General features: G+C 42.5%; 1 protein-coding gene across 2 annotated transcripts in view; it reads left to right on the top strand.

Annotated features, from left to right (window-relative positions):
• SMYD3 (SET and MYND domain containing 3) overlaps positions 1 to 18,311 on the top strand; it is a 612,222-nt gene that overhangs the window by 97,606 nt on the left and 496,305 nt on the right. For both annotated transcript variants that reach the window (XM_075924904.1, XM_075924902.1), the window contains exon 5: positions 64 to 200. In XM_075924904.1, the coding sequence (XP_075781019.1) occupies positions 64 to 200 (137 nt within the window). The remainder of the gene's footprint in view (positions 1 to 63; positions 201 to 18,311) is intronic.

The raw sequence follows: 18,311 nt of genomic DNA, 5'->3' as shown, positions 1-18,311 counted from the left end.
CATTAAACTCATTAGAGATTTTGGCAGAAGGTTTAATTCATACTTTCTTGTGTCTTCTGTAAGATATTGAAGAGTTAAGTGAAGAAATGAAAGAGGGTCTCAAGCACCTGGCCCAGACACTGCAGATATATTTGAGAGTGGAGATCCAGGATGCTTCCCAGCTGCTACCCACAATAGACATTTTTCAGATCTTCGCAAAAGTAAGTGGTAACTTTGCCTTGTCAGGAATCAATTTTATCTACAACTCTTCTTGATTTATTTTTTGGGTGTACAACATATCCAGAGAGCTTTCTGAAAATGCAGTGATGTATGACATAATGTCAGATTGACTATAAAGTCCATTCCATTTCAGAAATAATTTAAGCAAATTTCCATCCCTTGAATAGCCGTTTTTCCTTTGATATGATTGCTACTTAAATTAAAATAAGCCATTGCATAAAAAGGGAATTTTAAAATGAACACGACATTTTTGGTGTAATAGAGGATGAAGATTGAAAAATGGCTTAGAATGATGAATAAGTCATGTCTTTTCCAGCTATCTTGTTTTTTTAAAAAGATAGTCTGCTTTTTCCTTCGGAATATTTCTGCGAAATATAATGTCCTATATTTGTAGATACATTCATGTTTCTGTGTTGTCCTTTTAATAACAAGAGTTAACATGTTCCATAGCTCTACTGCATTCCTAAAATTGTATTTGCAGGTGTCAGAGGCCATCCGTAATGAGATGGTAGACAATAGAGGATCTGATAGAAGTATTGGAGTTTTTTACACATCTTCTCAATATTCATTATGTGCTAAATACCACTGACTTTTCCAGTACATATTTTGTTGCCTATGTCCTAAGAAGTTTCATTAAACAATTCCTTTAGAGATATAATATCTGGAGAATAACTAAATTTCTACCTAACAATTTTAGATTTTTTTTTCTTATTGGTTGATAGGACAGTCATATATATTCCAGTATGACTAATCTTTCTCACCTTTACACACACATGTTGTGTTTTAGGGATGTGAACAACTAGTCAACATACTAGCCGACTAGTCACTCTCCTGCCCCTCCCCCCAAGTGGGGGAAGATGAGGGGTGCTTCAGATTGGCAGTGCCGTGGGGAGCCTGGGGCCAGGCACTGGGCTTCATGCGGTGCTGCCATTTTGAAATGCTGCATGCAGCCCAGGTCCAACTGGGGACGGCACATGGTGTTTCAAAGTGGCAGCACCTCGTGGAGTGTGGGGTCAGCTAGGGACTCCCCCACTGACCTTGGGCTCCATGCGGTGCTGCTGCTTTGAAACGCTGCCGGGAGCACGTGGCCGGTAGGGGACTGCTTGAGTTCCCCGCTGGCCCTGTGCTCCCCGCAGTGCTTTCACCTATGAAGTGTAGCAACAGCCCTGGGGCTGTTGCTACACTTCAAAGGAGGAGGCGCTCTTATCGACTAATTGAATAGTTGTTGCAAATTGCATAGACTAATCGATTAGCCAATTGATCTAAATTTAACATCCTTATTGTGTTTAACTGTTTTTACATTACAACGTGATCCAGAAATGCTTATCCAATAAAAGAGAGTCTCTCAATAGTTGCAGTATATAGATCTTTTTCACCGTTCACATAATGGATTGAATGTTTCTGCAGTGAAAGAAAAACTGAAATGGAACACGAGCCTCATTATCAAATATATTGCCTAGATTGAATTTTTACTGATGCTGAACTTGGTGACTAATTTTAGTTGCATCTTTCTCTGGCAAACCATGGTTATTATTACGAAGTGTGACATTTGTGGCAATGAAGAAAGTTCCCAGTAAGCCAGATGAATCACTTAAAACCTGTATGCAGTGTGCTTCTGCCCCACTAAGTACCTTTAGTTATTTTGTGCAAGCCCCCTATGCTGGTGTGAATTTTACCAGGTGAATTTCACTTGAAATGTGCATAGGTATTAATCCTGTGTAGAGAATTGGTATCATGGCGAATAAATCTGAGATTTAGAAGATGAGCCTTGATTAGTGGAATCATTCAAGTCATAGGTTGTCATGCTGCAGCCTTGTTCATAATACGTAATCCCTGAAACAGAAGCTGTAGTGATACTGGGTCTGGCCCTGTTCTTCCCATGCACATCTATCCGAGCCAAAGTGTACATATTGTCTACAAATGAAAAATAGTGTTATTACAACTTTTAGGTTTACATGAATAGTGATAGAACACAACAAAGAGAGCCCTATGAAGTAGCTGGAAAATAAAGCCTTTAAAAGATGCAGGCACCTTTCATAGGTCTTTCTTATTGCCCTTGTGTAATACTCTTTGACTCTCACTGGGCACCTCTTTAATGCATCCCCTTGTGGCTGAGCATTTGTTTCTATTTCCATGTTGATTTAGAAATGTGACCTGTACTGATTAGTCTCTCTTTAGGGCTCCAGCCTTTCCTACTCTTTTGAGGTAATAAGAGGTGAGTGCCATGGAGTCCTGGAGTGGGCCCCTGTTGGTGGTCTCAGGCCTGATATGTCCCATTCCCTCCCTTGTCAGGGGAAGGACAGAGGAAATCGAAGCAGGAACAATAATAAAGTTCAGCAGATTTATATTATGATCAGCACTCTGGAGCTTCTGCAATCTCTGCCCCCTTCCTTAGGAAGAGTGAGAGGAGAAAGCAGACCTACATCCCCCTATGAGTCCCAGCCCGGGATCTCTGAGTTGGGTAGGCAAGGACTGTTTGTTTAGGTCTCCTGCTACCTCCCTGGGCTGCTAGCTATCTTTTGCGGGCATCTTCTGCGTGGTAACCTTCCCTGGATACTTCTGCCAGGAAATTGGTCTCTCTGGGCAGCTTTCCCCAGTCTGATGCAGTGGAGCTCTTCAATAATGGCTCCCAGACTCTCCTGTAGCTGCCTTTCTCCATCTGCGTTGCAGCTTGTTATTCCCGTTGTTGCTAACCAGACATTTAGCAGCAGCTAGAGAAGTGATTGCTCTCGTTATTAACTCTTTAGTGTTTGCTGTCATGTTGGGGTCTAAATACCCCATGTGGTGGCGCGTCGGGGTTCCCCCGCCTCCTTGCACCCCCGTAGTGGCACTAACAGACTCCACCAGCCAGTAGAATATAGGGAGTTTATTGCTTCTCCAGGATACAGCACAGCATAGATGTAATCTGGTTACAGGGCAGGCCTAGGATGCCTCAGCCCCCCTTGAGATGGGGGAGACTGGGCCCCTAAATCCCAGCCCCTTGCTTAGGCTGCTTCCTCTATGATACCAGACAGAAACTAAAACTCTCTTCCAGCCCTGCCCCCCAGCCAGGTGCTGGTCTCCGCCCTCCTTCCTTTGTCTCCCTCCCTGGGAGGCTGAGCCTGGGTGTCTGGGTTAATATACATTTGGGAGAGTCAATGAGAATCTCCCATCACAGCGCAGGGGGACCCCGAGTCACAGAGCAGACAGCACCCCCACTACGCCACACCCCATCACACATACCATCAAATTGTTTATAAAATACAGGGTGGGTTAGTGAATTAAATCATTTGTCTTTGTAAGATGTTGGAAGGATTCTTAATTGTTTGGTTAGGACTTCTTAAAATATGTGCATTCATTTCATGGTTGGCAAAAACTGTAGACACTTGATGTTCATAGTGTGGAGAATTGAGCAAACCACTACAAAATTGTAATTTATATGCAATTTCTAGTACTTGGCAAATATTATGCTACATAGTTCTCTTTGCTATGTGGCACAGAAAGGAACAAAATGCATTCATATTGGTGAGCATATAGAAGTACATATGTGTATTTTTGTATGTATATGTATTTTTGTATATATATATACAAGTAAGGCAGAAATGACCTTGCTCCTTTCTAAGGACAGAACTGCCCCTCTGCTGCCTGTCCTCCCCTACCTTCTACCACTGTGAAATTCCTTGTGTGGTTATAAAGAGGGAAGTAGCCATTGCAGCAGGCATGCATCCTGTGCAGAGCATGGATTTCTTAGCAGAAACTCCTGGGTGACTTAGTGCTATATTTTTATATTTTTAAAATTGAAGTGCTTGGTCAGATTCAAAGAAAGATTAGCTGGATGAGGGAAACATTCAGATGTACATGAGAGAGGTTTTTTTCCCCCAGAAGGGAATATAAACCCTTATGTTTCATGGTTTAACCAAAGAAGCTGTCAGAGACTTTATGGGCAGATTATTCATCAGTTTTCCACTTCAGGTTGGACCTCTCTGGTCCAGTACCTTTGGGACCTGACTGGTCCCAGATGAGGGAATTTTCCAGACCAGGGAGGGGTCATTTCTGGGCCCCCTTGCTGCCGGCCCCCTCTGCCCTGACCTCCTACACCCGGCTTCTTGGCTCTCTCCCTTCCCCTTCCCTCTCCCACAGCCCAACTGAGCCATACACCGGCTCCTGGACTCCTCCCTCCCCCTTGCATGCCAGCTGAGCCACGCACAGTGGGACTTTCTGATCCTGGAACATCCGTGATCCTTCTTTACCAAGGATGTTACTAGACCAGAGAATTCTGGTTTATAGGGGTGCAACTGGTATAGATTTTAGTGCACCTTCTTCTCAACTGCCAGTTGCTGGCCTCTGTTGGATACTAGAGCTGGCATAATTGGGCCAGTGTTCTGATCTAGAATGACAGTGCTTTCATTCTTATGTTCCTGTGTTCCAAATGAGAATTTGTTCAATATTTCTCGTTGGCTTCCAGCCTAGACTGAGACTTTGTAGAATTGGAGTAAACTTACAACGTGTGTTCTGGGTTTTTAAAATTCTGGTTTTGAAAATGGGAGCTGTTTGAATTTCCTTCTAGTTCTTGTACATCTGTCTCTTATAGATCATACAAAAACAGATTGGAAAGAAGCTTTGCTAACAGTAATTAAACTGGTTCTAAAGACCTGCATCTACATGGCTTGATAAACCTTTACTATTTGTCAATATATGTAGTTATGTGTATTTGCTGTAGGAACTTCCACAGTGGCAGTAATGCGTTCTTTGTTTTGATAGCACCTAAAAGTGCCAATATGAATGAGGTCCCAGTGTAGCAGGTGCTGTACAAACCCATACAAGAGAAGTGGTCCTTGTGTTGACAAGCTTTAAATCCCATTGCACAGATGGATGCAACACGTGGGTATAACAAACAGCATGTGGGAGGGAATTGCAAGAGACCAATGAGATAGCTATGATCCACTCGATAAGCAGCAGTCAGAGCACATCAGCTGCCTAGTGTCTGTTGAGGTTTTTTTGATAGGCTAAGTGGCAGAGGAGAGCTTTACAGAGGAGTTTGAAGATGAGCACTGTGGTAGCTGTGTGAAAGTGAACAGGGATCTCCTTCCCCAAGTTGAGGCAGTGTGTGAGAAAGCACAGACGTCTTGGTTTATGAATTGCCCAATTGGAAGACGGATATTCATATTGGTATCAGAGCAAAGACTCAGGTTGCCAGTTCAGTAATCTGTTAATTAGAGGATAGGGATGTAAAATTCTGTTTAAAATGTTAACAGGTTAAACTATGTGTTTAACCGGCACACCGTGCTGCGCTGCAGGTGGGGGAGTCATTGGAGCAGTCCCTTGCCTGCTGCACGGTGTCCCAGGCTGGGCTGGATCAGTCTCCCACCTGCAATGTAGCACTATAAGCATCATCCAGTAAGGGTTACCTGGTTACCTATCAGCATCATCCAGTAAGGGTGTTGCTTACCAGGAAACAGGTTAATGACCCATTTAAATCACCAATGGAAGACATGAAATAATCATTCTTGGTGGGCATAAGCTGGATATGCTGTGATAACCTGGAGATATATTTAATACAGTGTGTCCCTGTGTTAAGGGTGATTTTGTTCCTATTGTACCAAATGTATCTGAAGTACTGCTGTTGTCGAAGTTGTAGTTATTACTGCTGTAGGGACAATGTACAGGCAGTCCCCAGGTTACATACAAGATAGGGACTGTAGGTTTGTTCTTAAGTTGAATTTGTATGTAAGTCGGAACTGGTACATATTGTAGGGGAAACTCTAGCCAAACATTTTTCCAGAGCTCAGTTTTATTCTCCCACACCTCACTTCCCTCAGTCCTTTATTCTCAAGCTGAGGTGTCTGCTGAGAAAAGCCGCTCTGCGTCTCCCTGGTCTGCTGGGGAGAAGCAGCTAGTGCGGGATTGCCTCACTTTTTGAAAAAGACTGTCATGACTTACAGGCATGGTCACAGAATAAAGAAATACTACAGTTGTCTCAGGTCCCAAAATTGATTGACATCTGCTTGAAGAGTCCTATAAAGTGTACTAGGTACTCACTCTTACATGGAACTCTTTTTTCCCCCCTAAACTTTGGGGATGAGGGGCCGGGATCAATCCTTTTTACTGCATGCTACAAAATAATTCAGTCAAAGGTCACTTTCAGTCTGGTAGATGCTGGATCTTCAAGAAGGAAGATAAGCAGACAGCAAAACAAAAGAGGAAAGTAGCCCTTCAGTGACATGACTGAATTCCAGAAGCTGTCTGGAATTTAGTCATCAGTTAGATAGAGGTCAAAAGAACTCTTGGGCATCTAGCTTTAAAAAGACCTCTTTCCTTTCTGATTTTTGCTGTCTGTAAAAATATGTTGTTAACTCAAGGTCTGGCTAAGCTGCAGTTAAATGTCCTTGGCTTGTCCATATCAGCTAACTCGGTTTGCGGGCTTTTGAATTGTGGTGTTGATGTTTGGGTTCAGTCTGGAGACGAAGCTCTAGGACCCTACAGTTGTACAGTCCTGTCAGCCTGAGTCAGCTAACACAATTTCCAATTGACTTAGGTCAGCTGTGTTTAATTGCAGTGTAGACCTACCCTCTCTTAAATACTTGTGAAACTTAAAAACAGAACAACCACATGGTGTGTGAAATCGTGGCCCCACTGATGTCAATGAAAATTATATCACTAACATCAGTAGAACAAAGATTTTACCCTGTTGATTGGTATCAGTTCTAGAGTTCAGCTGCTATCTTTGGTAAATAGATATTTGGTAAATATCTTTGGCTTGATGATACATTTTTTATTTTTGCAACTATGTAAGCCACTCCACCTACCCCCCTCAAAAAAACCAAAAACGAAATTCCCTTCCCCCCAGAGGCAGACATTCCAGATAAATTAGAACTTCCTAGATGGGGTATCGATTAATTACAGTTAACTAATGTGATTAAAAAATAATCACGATTAATCTCACTGTTAATAGAATACAAATTGAAATTCACCAATTATTTTGGATGCTTTTCTACATCTTCAAATCGTTGATTTCAGTTACAATACAGAATACTAAGTGCATAGTGCTCACTTCGTATTATTTTTATGATCAATATTTGCACTGTAAAATGCTAAACAAAAGAGTATTTTTCAGTTCAACTTAGACAAGTACTGGAGTGCAATCTCTTTATTGTGGAAATAGTTTACAAATGCAGATTTTTTTTTTTAGTGATATAACTGCACTCAAAACCAAAACTGTAAAACTCTAGAACCTACAGATCCACTCAATCCTACTTGTTGTTCAGCCAGTTTGTTTATGTTTATGGGAAATAATGCTGCCTACTTTTTATTTACAATGTCATCTGAAAGAGAGAACAGGTTTTTGCATTGCACTTTTATAGCCAGCATAGTAAGGTGTTTGTGCCAGATATGCTAAATATTCATATGCCCTTTCATGCTGCCTCCACCATTCCAGACGACATGCTTCCATGTTGATGATGGTCATTAAAAAGATGAGTTGATTAAATTTGTGATTGAACTCTTTGGGAGAGAATTGTCTGTCTCCTGCTCTGTGTTTTACTTGCATTCTGCCATATATTTCCTGTTATAAGAGACTTAGATGATGGTTAGTGTTGGTTTTCCCCTGCAGATCTGACAAAATGCAATGAAGGTACCAATGTGAGATTTCTAAAAACGGATGCAGCATTTGCCCCAAGGTTTAAGAATCGGAAATGACTTCCAAAATCTGAGAAGAAGGAGGCATGAAGCATGCTTTCAGGTGTCTTAAAAAACAGCACTCCGATGCAGAAGCTATAGAACCCAACTGTAAGCAGGAAAATCAACATTCTGCTGGTGGCATCTGACTCAGATGATGAAAATGCACACGCATCAGTCCACTCTGGCTTGGATAGTTCTTGAGCAGAATCTGTCACCAGCATGTAAGCATGTCCTCTGAAATGGTAGTTGAAGCATGAGGGGATGTACAGATCTTTAGTAGATCTGGTACGTAAATATCTTGTGACGCTGGCTACAACAGTGCTCTGTGAATGGCTGTTCTCATTTTCAGATTATATTAAAAACAAGAAGCGGGCATTATCATCGCCTGCAAAGGTAAAGAAACTTGTTTGAGCAATTGGCTGAACAAGAAGTAGGATTCAGTAGGCTTGTAGTTTCCAAAGTTTTACATTGTTATTGTACATAAAGAATTTTGTGTTATTTCAACTCTCATGACAGTTGAATGGCAAACTGAAATAAATGGCATTCTATAATTAATAGCACAATTAATCAAGATTTTTTTAAATCACTTGATGGCCCTATTTCATAGTCACCTTTGAAACTTATCTAGCTAAGCTTTTGTTCACTTTAGATTTTTTAGCTTTATGCTGGACTATGAGGTGCAATAGAGTAAAATTTGTAGGTTATTGTTATACAGGATTTATTGTGCAGCAGAAAATACTCACTTTTAGTTGAAAGATGTTCTGGGTCCTTAGCGACTAAGGAGCTGATTTTTATTTTAGAAAGAACTAAAATGGCTGCCTATCTGGTTTTCTTTAGAAGTTCTTGCTTAAAGTGTATCCTTTTAACCTATACAGTAAGGGGGCAAAAATGTATTGTGAATTGCAAAGGACTGCTCTCTCTCCTGATGTGCAGTCCTCAGGATCCTTTCTTTATTCTTCAAGCCTGAAAGTTTAAATATGCTTCAGAAGTACCTTCAGCCTTTCATTTCTCTTCTTTTAGCTTCTTGGAAGGAATTCCTTTCCAAATAAATTAAGTAACTGTAATTTTAAGTTTTTTAAACGTGTACTCTTCTGTTTTCATTAAAACAATTTCCAAAAAAATTACTCATCACATCTTGTTTATCTGAAAGACTTATGACACTACTTTTGCCTAGACAGGGGAGATGGCAGAGGCTTCACTTGACCCTCACAGCAGGTTGTTGATGGCAGTGGAAATGAACAGGAATGGGGAGTCTTAAACTGTGATCAGGTATTTTCGAGGGCTGAGTGAGTGGAAAAAGAGGCCGGATCTTTATGCCACTCTGCCTCAATCATTTCGCACCCTGATTGCAGAACTGGTACAGAGGTGGGGTGTCATTGCAAACAAAACTTCACTTCAGGGTATTCGTTTTAACACCAGCATAGAAATGTCTCTTCACTGTGCTGAAGGAAAAATCTCCATTTCTGTAATCATATCAGTGGAGAAGGAACACCCATTAACACCAAGAAAGTCAGGAGGACAAATAGCATGAGAAATGTGGGGAAACGATGTAAAGTTATTATTTTGTCTGTTTTTAAAAGGGATGTAGCATTGTGGTGTGATCCCAGCTGCTGTGACACTAACTCTACATACATCTCTTTTCAGCCTTCCTATATTTCAAGTGGTCACAGCGCTCTGGATAGTTCTGGTATGATAGAGGAATAAGCAGCCTCATGTTTATCCAACAGCTCTGTCAGTTGTAACTCAGACCTAATCTGCAACATTAACGAGAGTCATGCAAAATTGTTCACTGAATTTATTATATGGATAAATGGCTGTAGGTGACCAAGCTGATACCAACTAATTGATTTGTATTGATATATGAAGCTATTTTTTTTTAAAAATGCCTCTTTCGCAGTTGTTTTTTATAATGCTATGAAATATAATACCATGTAAAAATGGAACAAAACATTAAATTGAGCTAAAAAATCAACAGAAAATTACATTCAAATTAACTCATTTGTGCACATTTTTCTAGACCTCTTTTACCAGTTATAGTATCAGAAGAATTTTAGGAATTTAAAGGAATGTCATATTCCTTCCCATTCGTTTAACTCCATTTGGCAGGAACAATCCCAAATAATAAAAAGCAAGTTTTGGCCATCTTTTGGTCATTGTTTTTAATTATTTGTGGTTAGCTTTCATCTATAGATGCATTGTTGGGCTTTTATGGAAAGGTTTGATTTTTGACTGTGTGTGTGTGTGTGTGTGTGTGTGTGTGTGTGTGTGTGTGTGTGTAACGAGTTTAATACTATACTTTCAGCAGCGTCAGGAACAGACCCAATGGTAAACTCATTAGTTGTCTTTTTGATCCTCTGAAATCTTTCTTAGTTACTACCTAATTTGACTTTCTGTGTGTATTCCAGCACACACAGTTGCAATACATAAAACTAAAGCTAAATTAGCAATGTTAGATATTATTGCCTACAATTTTCTGACTTCAATACTCTTCCTTATTTTTTGTAGATGCACACAAACTCTCAACATTCCAATCACTTCTGCATAGTAAAATTGCTGAATATGTCTATGTCTAATCTTGTTTGGTAAATCCAAAGACTAAGGTGCTGGATGGTTCAAGGTTGGATAACAATGTGGAGGTATTCACCCCTGAGCTATTAGTTTTCAAAAAACCTCAGGATGACAGTCAGTGGTCTAGAAGCAGGTGTGACAAAATTCCCGTTTTGCATCTTATACCTTATTGGGGACAGGGGCGGCCCGAGACGAGCTGCTGGCAACTGGCACCCCAGGCGGAATGCGTGATCAGTGCCCCCGCCGCCGAGACGAGCCGCCGGCAACTGGAGCCCTAGGCGGAATCCGTGATCGGTGCCCCCGTATCCAAAGTCCTCAATGGCGGTGCATCATCATTGGGCGCCCCGTTTAACGCGGCGCTCTAGGCGACTTCTGAGTCTGCCTATATGCACAGGCTGCCCCTGACTGGGGAGAGGTATTACTGAGTAGGTACAGAAAGAAGAGCATCAAAGCTTCTAGGGGAGTCATGCTGCATGGAAAACTTGGGAGGATAGACAACAGAGTGTGTAGTGATTGATTTTTCTACCTCTGTAGGGCTATACACTTACCTCTTGGTATCTTCTCTGCCACCATTTGGCAAGAAGCAATAAATAACAAGTTTGAGGTTGAAATTGCAGTGCTTCCTAGGCTTTTTGTTTGAAGTATGGATTTTGAAGGGAAGATGTTTTACACTTGTGTGGTATACAGGCAGTCCCCAGGTTACGTACAAGATAGGGACTGTAGGTTTGTTCTTAAGTTGAATTTGTATGTAAGTCGGAACTGGTACATATTGTAGGGGAATATTGTAGCCAAACATTTCTCCAGAGCTCAGTTTTATTCTCCCACACCTCACTTCCCTCAGTCCTTTATTCTCAAGCTGAGGTGTCTGCTGAGAAAAGCCGCTCCGCGTCTCCCTGGTCTGCTGGGCGGGGGCGCTAGCTTCGCGTCTCCCTGGTCTGCTGGGGGGAAAGCAGCTAGTTGCCTCACCCCGTTTGTAAGTAGGGATCCAATGTAAGTCGGATCCATGTAACCCGGGGACTGCCTGTAGTCCATTTGAGGATTCTGGAGAACCTTACATATGAATTTAATGAACAGAGGCTAGTATCATTGTTCCCATTTGACAGATGGGCAAATTTGAGTCTCAGCGAGAGAGAGCATAGGTGACTTGCCCAAGGTCACGCTTCTGGTCAGTGACAGAGGCAGGAATAAAATCATATTCTCCTGACCCCTTGCTGTGTACTGATAAATTAATGAAGGAGAGGTCCATCAATGGCTATTAACTAGAATGGGCAGCAATGTTTGTCAGAAGCTGGGAATGGGCAACAGGGGATGGATCACCTGATGATTATCTGTTTGCTGCATTTCCTCTGGGCCCCTGACATTGGCTACGGTTGGAACACAGGATTTTGGGCTAAATGGACCTTCAGTCTGACCCACTATGGCCATTTTTATGTCCTTTAATTACAAGCCCATGCTATCTCTTTTATTGTTGATGTGGCCTGAAGTGAGCATAGAGAAAAATGGTGTAATAGTCTGAGTTAGCTGTTATAGTATGCAACTTACTAATTTTTCAAAAATTGCTCTGTAGGGCTGCTATGATTCATACAATATTTACTTATGTTCTGATTTTTTTTTTATTTAAATTCAAGGTCTCTGAGGGAAGCAAAGCCACCATGCATCAGCCATAGAAGCAAAGACATAAATAGATGTTGATGAAATAGTAAAAATGCTAACTAAGACTGGAAGAAATATGGTATCAATAATCTAAAACCGTAGTAAGCACTCCCTTAGGACTATGCTGCATGCACTTTGCCGAATGGAAGCCATATCTTTTCATAAAGCAATAGTTTGTTTAATCTCATCGGTGACTTTTTCGTATTATTTATTTCCAGCTATTATCCCAGTGATGTATAGCAGCGAAGACAAAATTTTCCGTACCATCACTCTTAACCTTTTAGCCACAATAGTTGTTCTGAGAAGCCATAGCATGTTGCACCAGAAAATAATAGAAGCATCTCTTAACCACTCTCTCAAAATAAGATGTGATTTTAATTGTATCCACATTTGTTCTGTAGACTCACAACTAAAGCCTGCTGTGGCAAGGACAAGACTAGAAATATCCTGTGTTTCAAATTGAGCAAGCATTTGTATAGATAACATATAGGTAGCTATTGCACAGAGAATGGAGAATGTAACCCTCCCACCTTGAAATGTAGACCTCGCAGTAAAAAGAAAACTAGCAGGTTGAGTGGTGTCTTGAAATGGAGACTCTGTAAAGCAGTTGATTTCATGGATAATCAGCAGTTATTCTCATGCCAGGCAATTGGTAAAATGTTGCAATCGAACATCATGACAGCAGTGTACTGTTGATGGGCAGTATCTGTGGCAAGCCAAAGGACTTAGTAGTATGTAAGATCCTGGAAAAAATTTTGAAGGAGAAAGTAGTTAGAGACATTGAGGCTAATGGCAATTGGGAGAAATTACAACATGGTTTTACAAAAGGTAGATCGTGCCAAACCAACCTGATCTCCTTTTTTGAGAAAGTAACAGATTTTTTTAGATAAAGGAAATGGAGTGGATCTAATCTACCTCGACTTTAGTAAGGCGTTTGATACAGTACCACATGGGGAATTATTGGTTAAATTGGAAAAGATAGGGATTAATATGAAAGTTGAGAGGTGGATAAGCAACTGGTTAAAGGGGAGACTACAGCAGGTCATACTGAAAGGTGAACTGTCAGGTTGGAGGAAGGTTACTAGTGGAGTTCCTCAGGGATCAGTTTTGGGGCCAATTTTATTTAATCTTTTTATTGCTGATCTTGGCACCAAAAGTGGAAGTGTCCTAATAAAATTTGTGGATGACACAAAGTTGGGAGCTATTGCCAATTCAGAAAAGGATTGGGATATCATACAGGAAGATCTGGATTATCTTGTAAATTGGAGTGATAACAATAGGATGAAATTTAATAGTGAGAAGTGTAAGGTTATGCATTTAGGGAGTAATAATAAGAATTTTAGTTATGAGCTGGGGACACATCAGTTGGAAGTAATGGAGGAGAAGGACCTCGGAGTCCTGGTTGATTATAGAATGACTATGAGCCGCCATTGTGACATGGCCGTGAAAAAGGCTAATACGATCTTGGGATTTATTAGGCGAGGTATTTCCAGTAGGGATAAGGAGGTGTTAGTGCCATTATACAAGGCATTGGAGAGACCCCATGTGAATACTGTGTGCAGTTCTGGTCTCCCATGTTTAAGAAGGATGAATTCAAACTGGAACAGGTACAAAGAAGGGCCACTAGGATGATCCGAGGAATGGAAAACCTGTCTTATGAAAGGAGACTCAAGGAGCTTGGCTTGCTTACTTTAACCAAAAGAAGGCTGAGGGGGGACATGATTTCACTTTTTAAATATATTAGAGGGATAAATACCAGGGAGGGAGAGGAATTATTTAAGTTTAATACCAGTGTGGACACAATAACAAATGGATATAAGCTGGCTAGTAGGAAGTTTCGACTTGAGATTAGACGAAGGTTTCTAACCATTAGAGGAGTGAGGTTCTAGAACGGCCTTCCAAGGGAAGTAGTGGGGGCAAAAGATCTAGCTGGTTTCAAGATTAAACTAGATGGCTGTGTCTACACTGGCCTCCCTTTCGGAAAAGGGATGCTAATGTAGCACTTTGGAATAGGCAAATCCGCGGGGGATTTAAATATCCCCCGCGGTATTTGCATTAACATGGCTGCCGCTTTTTTCCGGCTTGGAGATAAGCCGGAGAAAAGCGCCAGTCTAGACGTGATTCTCCGGAAAATAAAGCCTTTTCCGGAGGATCTCTTATTCCTACTTTCCTACTTGAAAGTAGGAAAGTAGGAATAAGAGATCCTCCGGAAAAGGCTTTATTTTCCGGAGAATCACGTCTAGACTGGCGCTTTTCTCCGGCTTATCTCCAAGCCGGAAAAAAGCGGCAGCCATGTTAATGCAAATACCGCGGGGGATATTTAAATCCCCCGCGGATTTGCCTATTCCAAAGTGCTACATTAGCATCCCTTTTCTGGAAAGGGGTGCCAATGTAGACACAGCCGATGGGTTTATGAAGGGGATGGTTTGATGAGATAACATGATCTTGGTAACTAATTGACCATTCATTATCAGTGGGAAATAGGTCAATGGAGGGATGATAGGAGTTACTATAGAGAACTTTCTGGGTGTCTGGCTGATGAGTCTTGCCCACATGCTCAGGGTTTAGCTGATCGCCGTATTTGGAGTCGGGAAGGAATTTTCCTCCAGGGTAGATTGGCAGAGGCCCTGGAGGTTTTTCGCCTTCCTCTGTAGCATGGGGTACAGATCACAGCTAGAGGATTCTCTGCATCTTGGGGTCTTCAAAGTATTTGAAGGCTTTAATATCTGAGATATAGGTGAGAGGATTATTCTAGGAGGGGTGGGTGAGATTTTATGGCCTGCACTGTGCAGGGGGTCAGACTAGATGATCATAATGGTCCCTTCTGACCTTAAAGTCTATGAGACTGTCTCTTTGAGAACCCGTCAACCACAGCATCCTCCAAGAAGTAGTATTTTCTACTAGTAATTCATTGGAGGAATTGGTTTCCTCAACTTTAATTAAAAAATAAAACAATAAAAGAAATCCTAATATGGCAGGCTGCTGTGAACAGAATAGCTTCCTGTGGGAGCTTCAGGGTTCAGAATCTGTGTGGCAGGAAAATGGGGTTAATAGCAGTGTGTGTTTGTTTTGGGGAAAGCAATAGGGCTAGCAGGGTAGTTTAAAAATGACATTTCCTGTTCCACCTATATTTTTGCACTGCTTAGCTCTCTTCTTAGTAGGTGTGTTTTTTTTAACTGATGCTCACATGATAATGAATCCTTTTTATATAGTCACAGGGGGAGTCTTGTCATCCTTGTTTTTCAGGTGAGGAAAAAGAGGCACAGAAGATCTCATTTCAATCTGTGTTAATTTAATTTATTTCAGTGCATATACATTTATAGATTTACACTGCTATAACTGTGAGAGCTGATCTTGACCTAGAGAGGTGGTGATTTGCTCAAGTAGGTCAGCAACAGGTTTTATTCCCAACTCTAAGTCTCCTGACTTCTCTGCCTTATTCATTGCACACACTGATTTACCAATAGAGACGTTAGGCATAGAGAGCTGTGTGATGTGAGAATGGAAGAGTTATGAAAAGTGAAATAGAAATAAGACCATGGTCATTAGGAGCAGGGCCAAATTGGTTACTTTGTTAATAGAAACTCTGCATTAGAGCCCAGAAAAAAATATTGGCAAGTATTTTTCTAAGGGGTGTAAAGTCCATTTTCATTTAAAATTATAAGTCTTGGGAAAACAAGAAGGAGTTATATGGCACCTAGAAGACCAAAAGATTGATTTGGGCATAACCTTTCGTGGGTAAAAACCATTTTGTCAGATTCATGGGGTGGGGGTGGGGGTGTAAAAATGGCCATACTGGGTCAGACAAAAGGTCCATCTAGCCCAGTATCCTGTCTTCTGACAGTGGTCAATGCCAGATGCCCCAGAGGGAGTGAACAGAACAGGTAATCATCATGTGATAAGTCTCCTGTCATCCATTTCCAGCCTCTGACAAACAGAGGTTAGGAACATCATTTCTACCCATCCTGGCAAATAGACATTGAGGGACCTAACCTCCATGAATTTATCTAGTTCTTAATTGAACCCTGTCAACATCTTCTGGCAAGGAGTTCCACAAGTTGACTATGTGCAGTATGAAGAAAAACTTTCTTTTGTTTGTTTTAAACCTGATACCTATTGATTTCATTTGGTGATCCCTAGTTCTTACGTTCTGGGAACAAGTAAATACGTTTTCCTTATTCACTTTTTCCACACCAGTCATGATTTTATATAGCTCTGTCACATCCCCCTTTGTCCCCTCTTTTCCAAGCTGGAAAGTCAGTCTTTTTAATCTCTCTTTATATGGGACATGATCCAAACCCCTAATATGTTTTTGTTGCCCTTTTCTGAACTTTTTTCAATGCCAATATCTTTTTTGAGATGAGGCAACCACATCTGCATACAGTATTCAGGATGTGGGCATGCCATGCTTTTATTATAGAGGCTTATTCTATATCCCTTTTTTAATTATTCCTAACATTGTTTGCTTTTTTGACTGCTGCTGCATGTTGAGTGGATGTTTTCAGAGAACCATTCACAATGACTCTCACTTTCAAGTGGTTATAGCTAAATTTAGTCCCCATCATTTTGTATAGCTAGCTGGGATTATTTTCTCCAATGTGCATTAGTTTACATTGATCAACATTAAATTTCATTTGCCATTTTATTGCCCAATCACTTAGTTTGGTGAGATTTTTTTGAAGCTCTTCACAGTCTGCTATGGTCTTAACTATCTTGAGCAGTTTAGTATCATCTGCAAATTTTGCCACCTTACTGTTTACTCCTTTCTCTAGATAATTTATAAATAGTTTGAGTAGGATTGGTCCCTGCACAGGCCGTTGGGGGACACCACTAATTACCTCTCTTCATTCTGAAAACTTATAATTTATTCCTACCCTTTGTTTCCTTTCCAGTTATCAATCCATGAGAGGAGCTTCCCTCTTATCCCATGACAACTTAATTTACTTAAGAGCCTTTGGTGAGGGATCTTGTCACAAGCTTTCTGGAAATCTAAGGACACCATTATATCCATTGGATCCGCCTTATCCACATGCTTGTTGGCCCCTCAAAGAACTCTAGCAGACTAGTAAGGCATGATTTCCCTTTACAGAAACCACGTTAACTTCACCCAACAATACAGGCAGTCCCCAGGTTATGCGGATCCGACTTATGTCGGATCTGTACTTACGAACGGGGCTTTTCTCGCCCCAGAGGACGCGGGCGGCGGGACCGCCCAGACGCGCCGCAGTTCGGCGCCCGCGTCCTCCGGGGCGAGAAAAGCTGCTCCGTGTCTCCCTGGTCTGCTGGCCCCCCCCCCCCCCAGCAGACCAGGGAGACGTGGAGCAAAGCCGCGGAGGGAGACCAGGGAGACGCGGAGGACCCGGGCGGTGGGACCGCGGCGCGTCTCGGCCCCGCCGCCTGCGTCTCCCCGGTCTGCGGGGGGACGGCGCAGCTAGTGCGCGTGCCCCTCCCCCCCCCCCCCCCCCCAGCACACCAGGCTTTTCTCGGGCCGCCTGTGGTAGAGCAGCTGGGGCACTGCCGGTTGGTCCCGCAGCGCCGCTCTCGGCGCTACTGGACCAACCCGGCAGCACCCCAGCTGCTCTGCCCCAGGCTTCCTTATTCAGCTGCTGCTGGTCAGTTTCAGCAGCGGCTGAATCAGGACGCCTGGGGCAGAGCAGGTTGGGTGCTGCTGGGTTGGTCCAGTAGCACCGAGGAGCAGCGCTACTGGAGCAACCCAGCAGCACCCCAGCTGCTCTGCCCCAGGCGTCCCCAAGTCAGCCGCTGCTGAAACTGACCAGCGGCTGACTACAGGAAGCCCGAGGCAGAATTGCTCTGCCCCGGGCTTCCTGGAATCAGCCGCTGATCAGTTTCAGCAGCAGCTGACTTGGGGACGCCTGGGGTAGAGCAGCTGGGGTGCTGCCGGTTGGTCCCCGCAGCGCCGAGGTGCGGCGCTGCGGGGACCTACCCGGCAGTGCCCCAGCTGCTCTGTCCCAGGCGTCCAGATTCAGCCGCTATTGAAACTGATCAGCGGCTGATTCTAGGAAGCCCGGGGCAGAGCAATTCTGCCTCGGGCTTCCTGTAGTCAGCCGCTGGTCAGTTTCAGCAGCGGCTGAATCTGGACGCCAGTTCCGACTTACATGCAGATTCAACTTAAGAACAAACCTACAGTCCCTATCTTGTACGTAACCTGGGGACTGCCTGTATATGTTCATCCATGTGTCTGACAATTTTATTCT

Source organism: Pelodiscus sinensis, chromosome 3 (assembly GCF_049634645.1).
Source record: "Pelodiscus sinensis isolate JC-2024 chromosome 3, ASM4963464v1, whole genome shotgun sequence".
Taxonomy (NCBI): Eukaryota; Metazoa; Chordata; order Testudines; family Trionychidae; genus Pelodiscus; species Pelodiscus sinensis.
The sequence above is the reverse complement of the archived record's forward strand: the minus strand, read 5'-3'. Positions and strand labels throughout refer to the sequence as shown.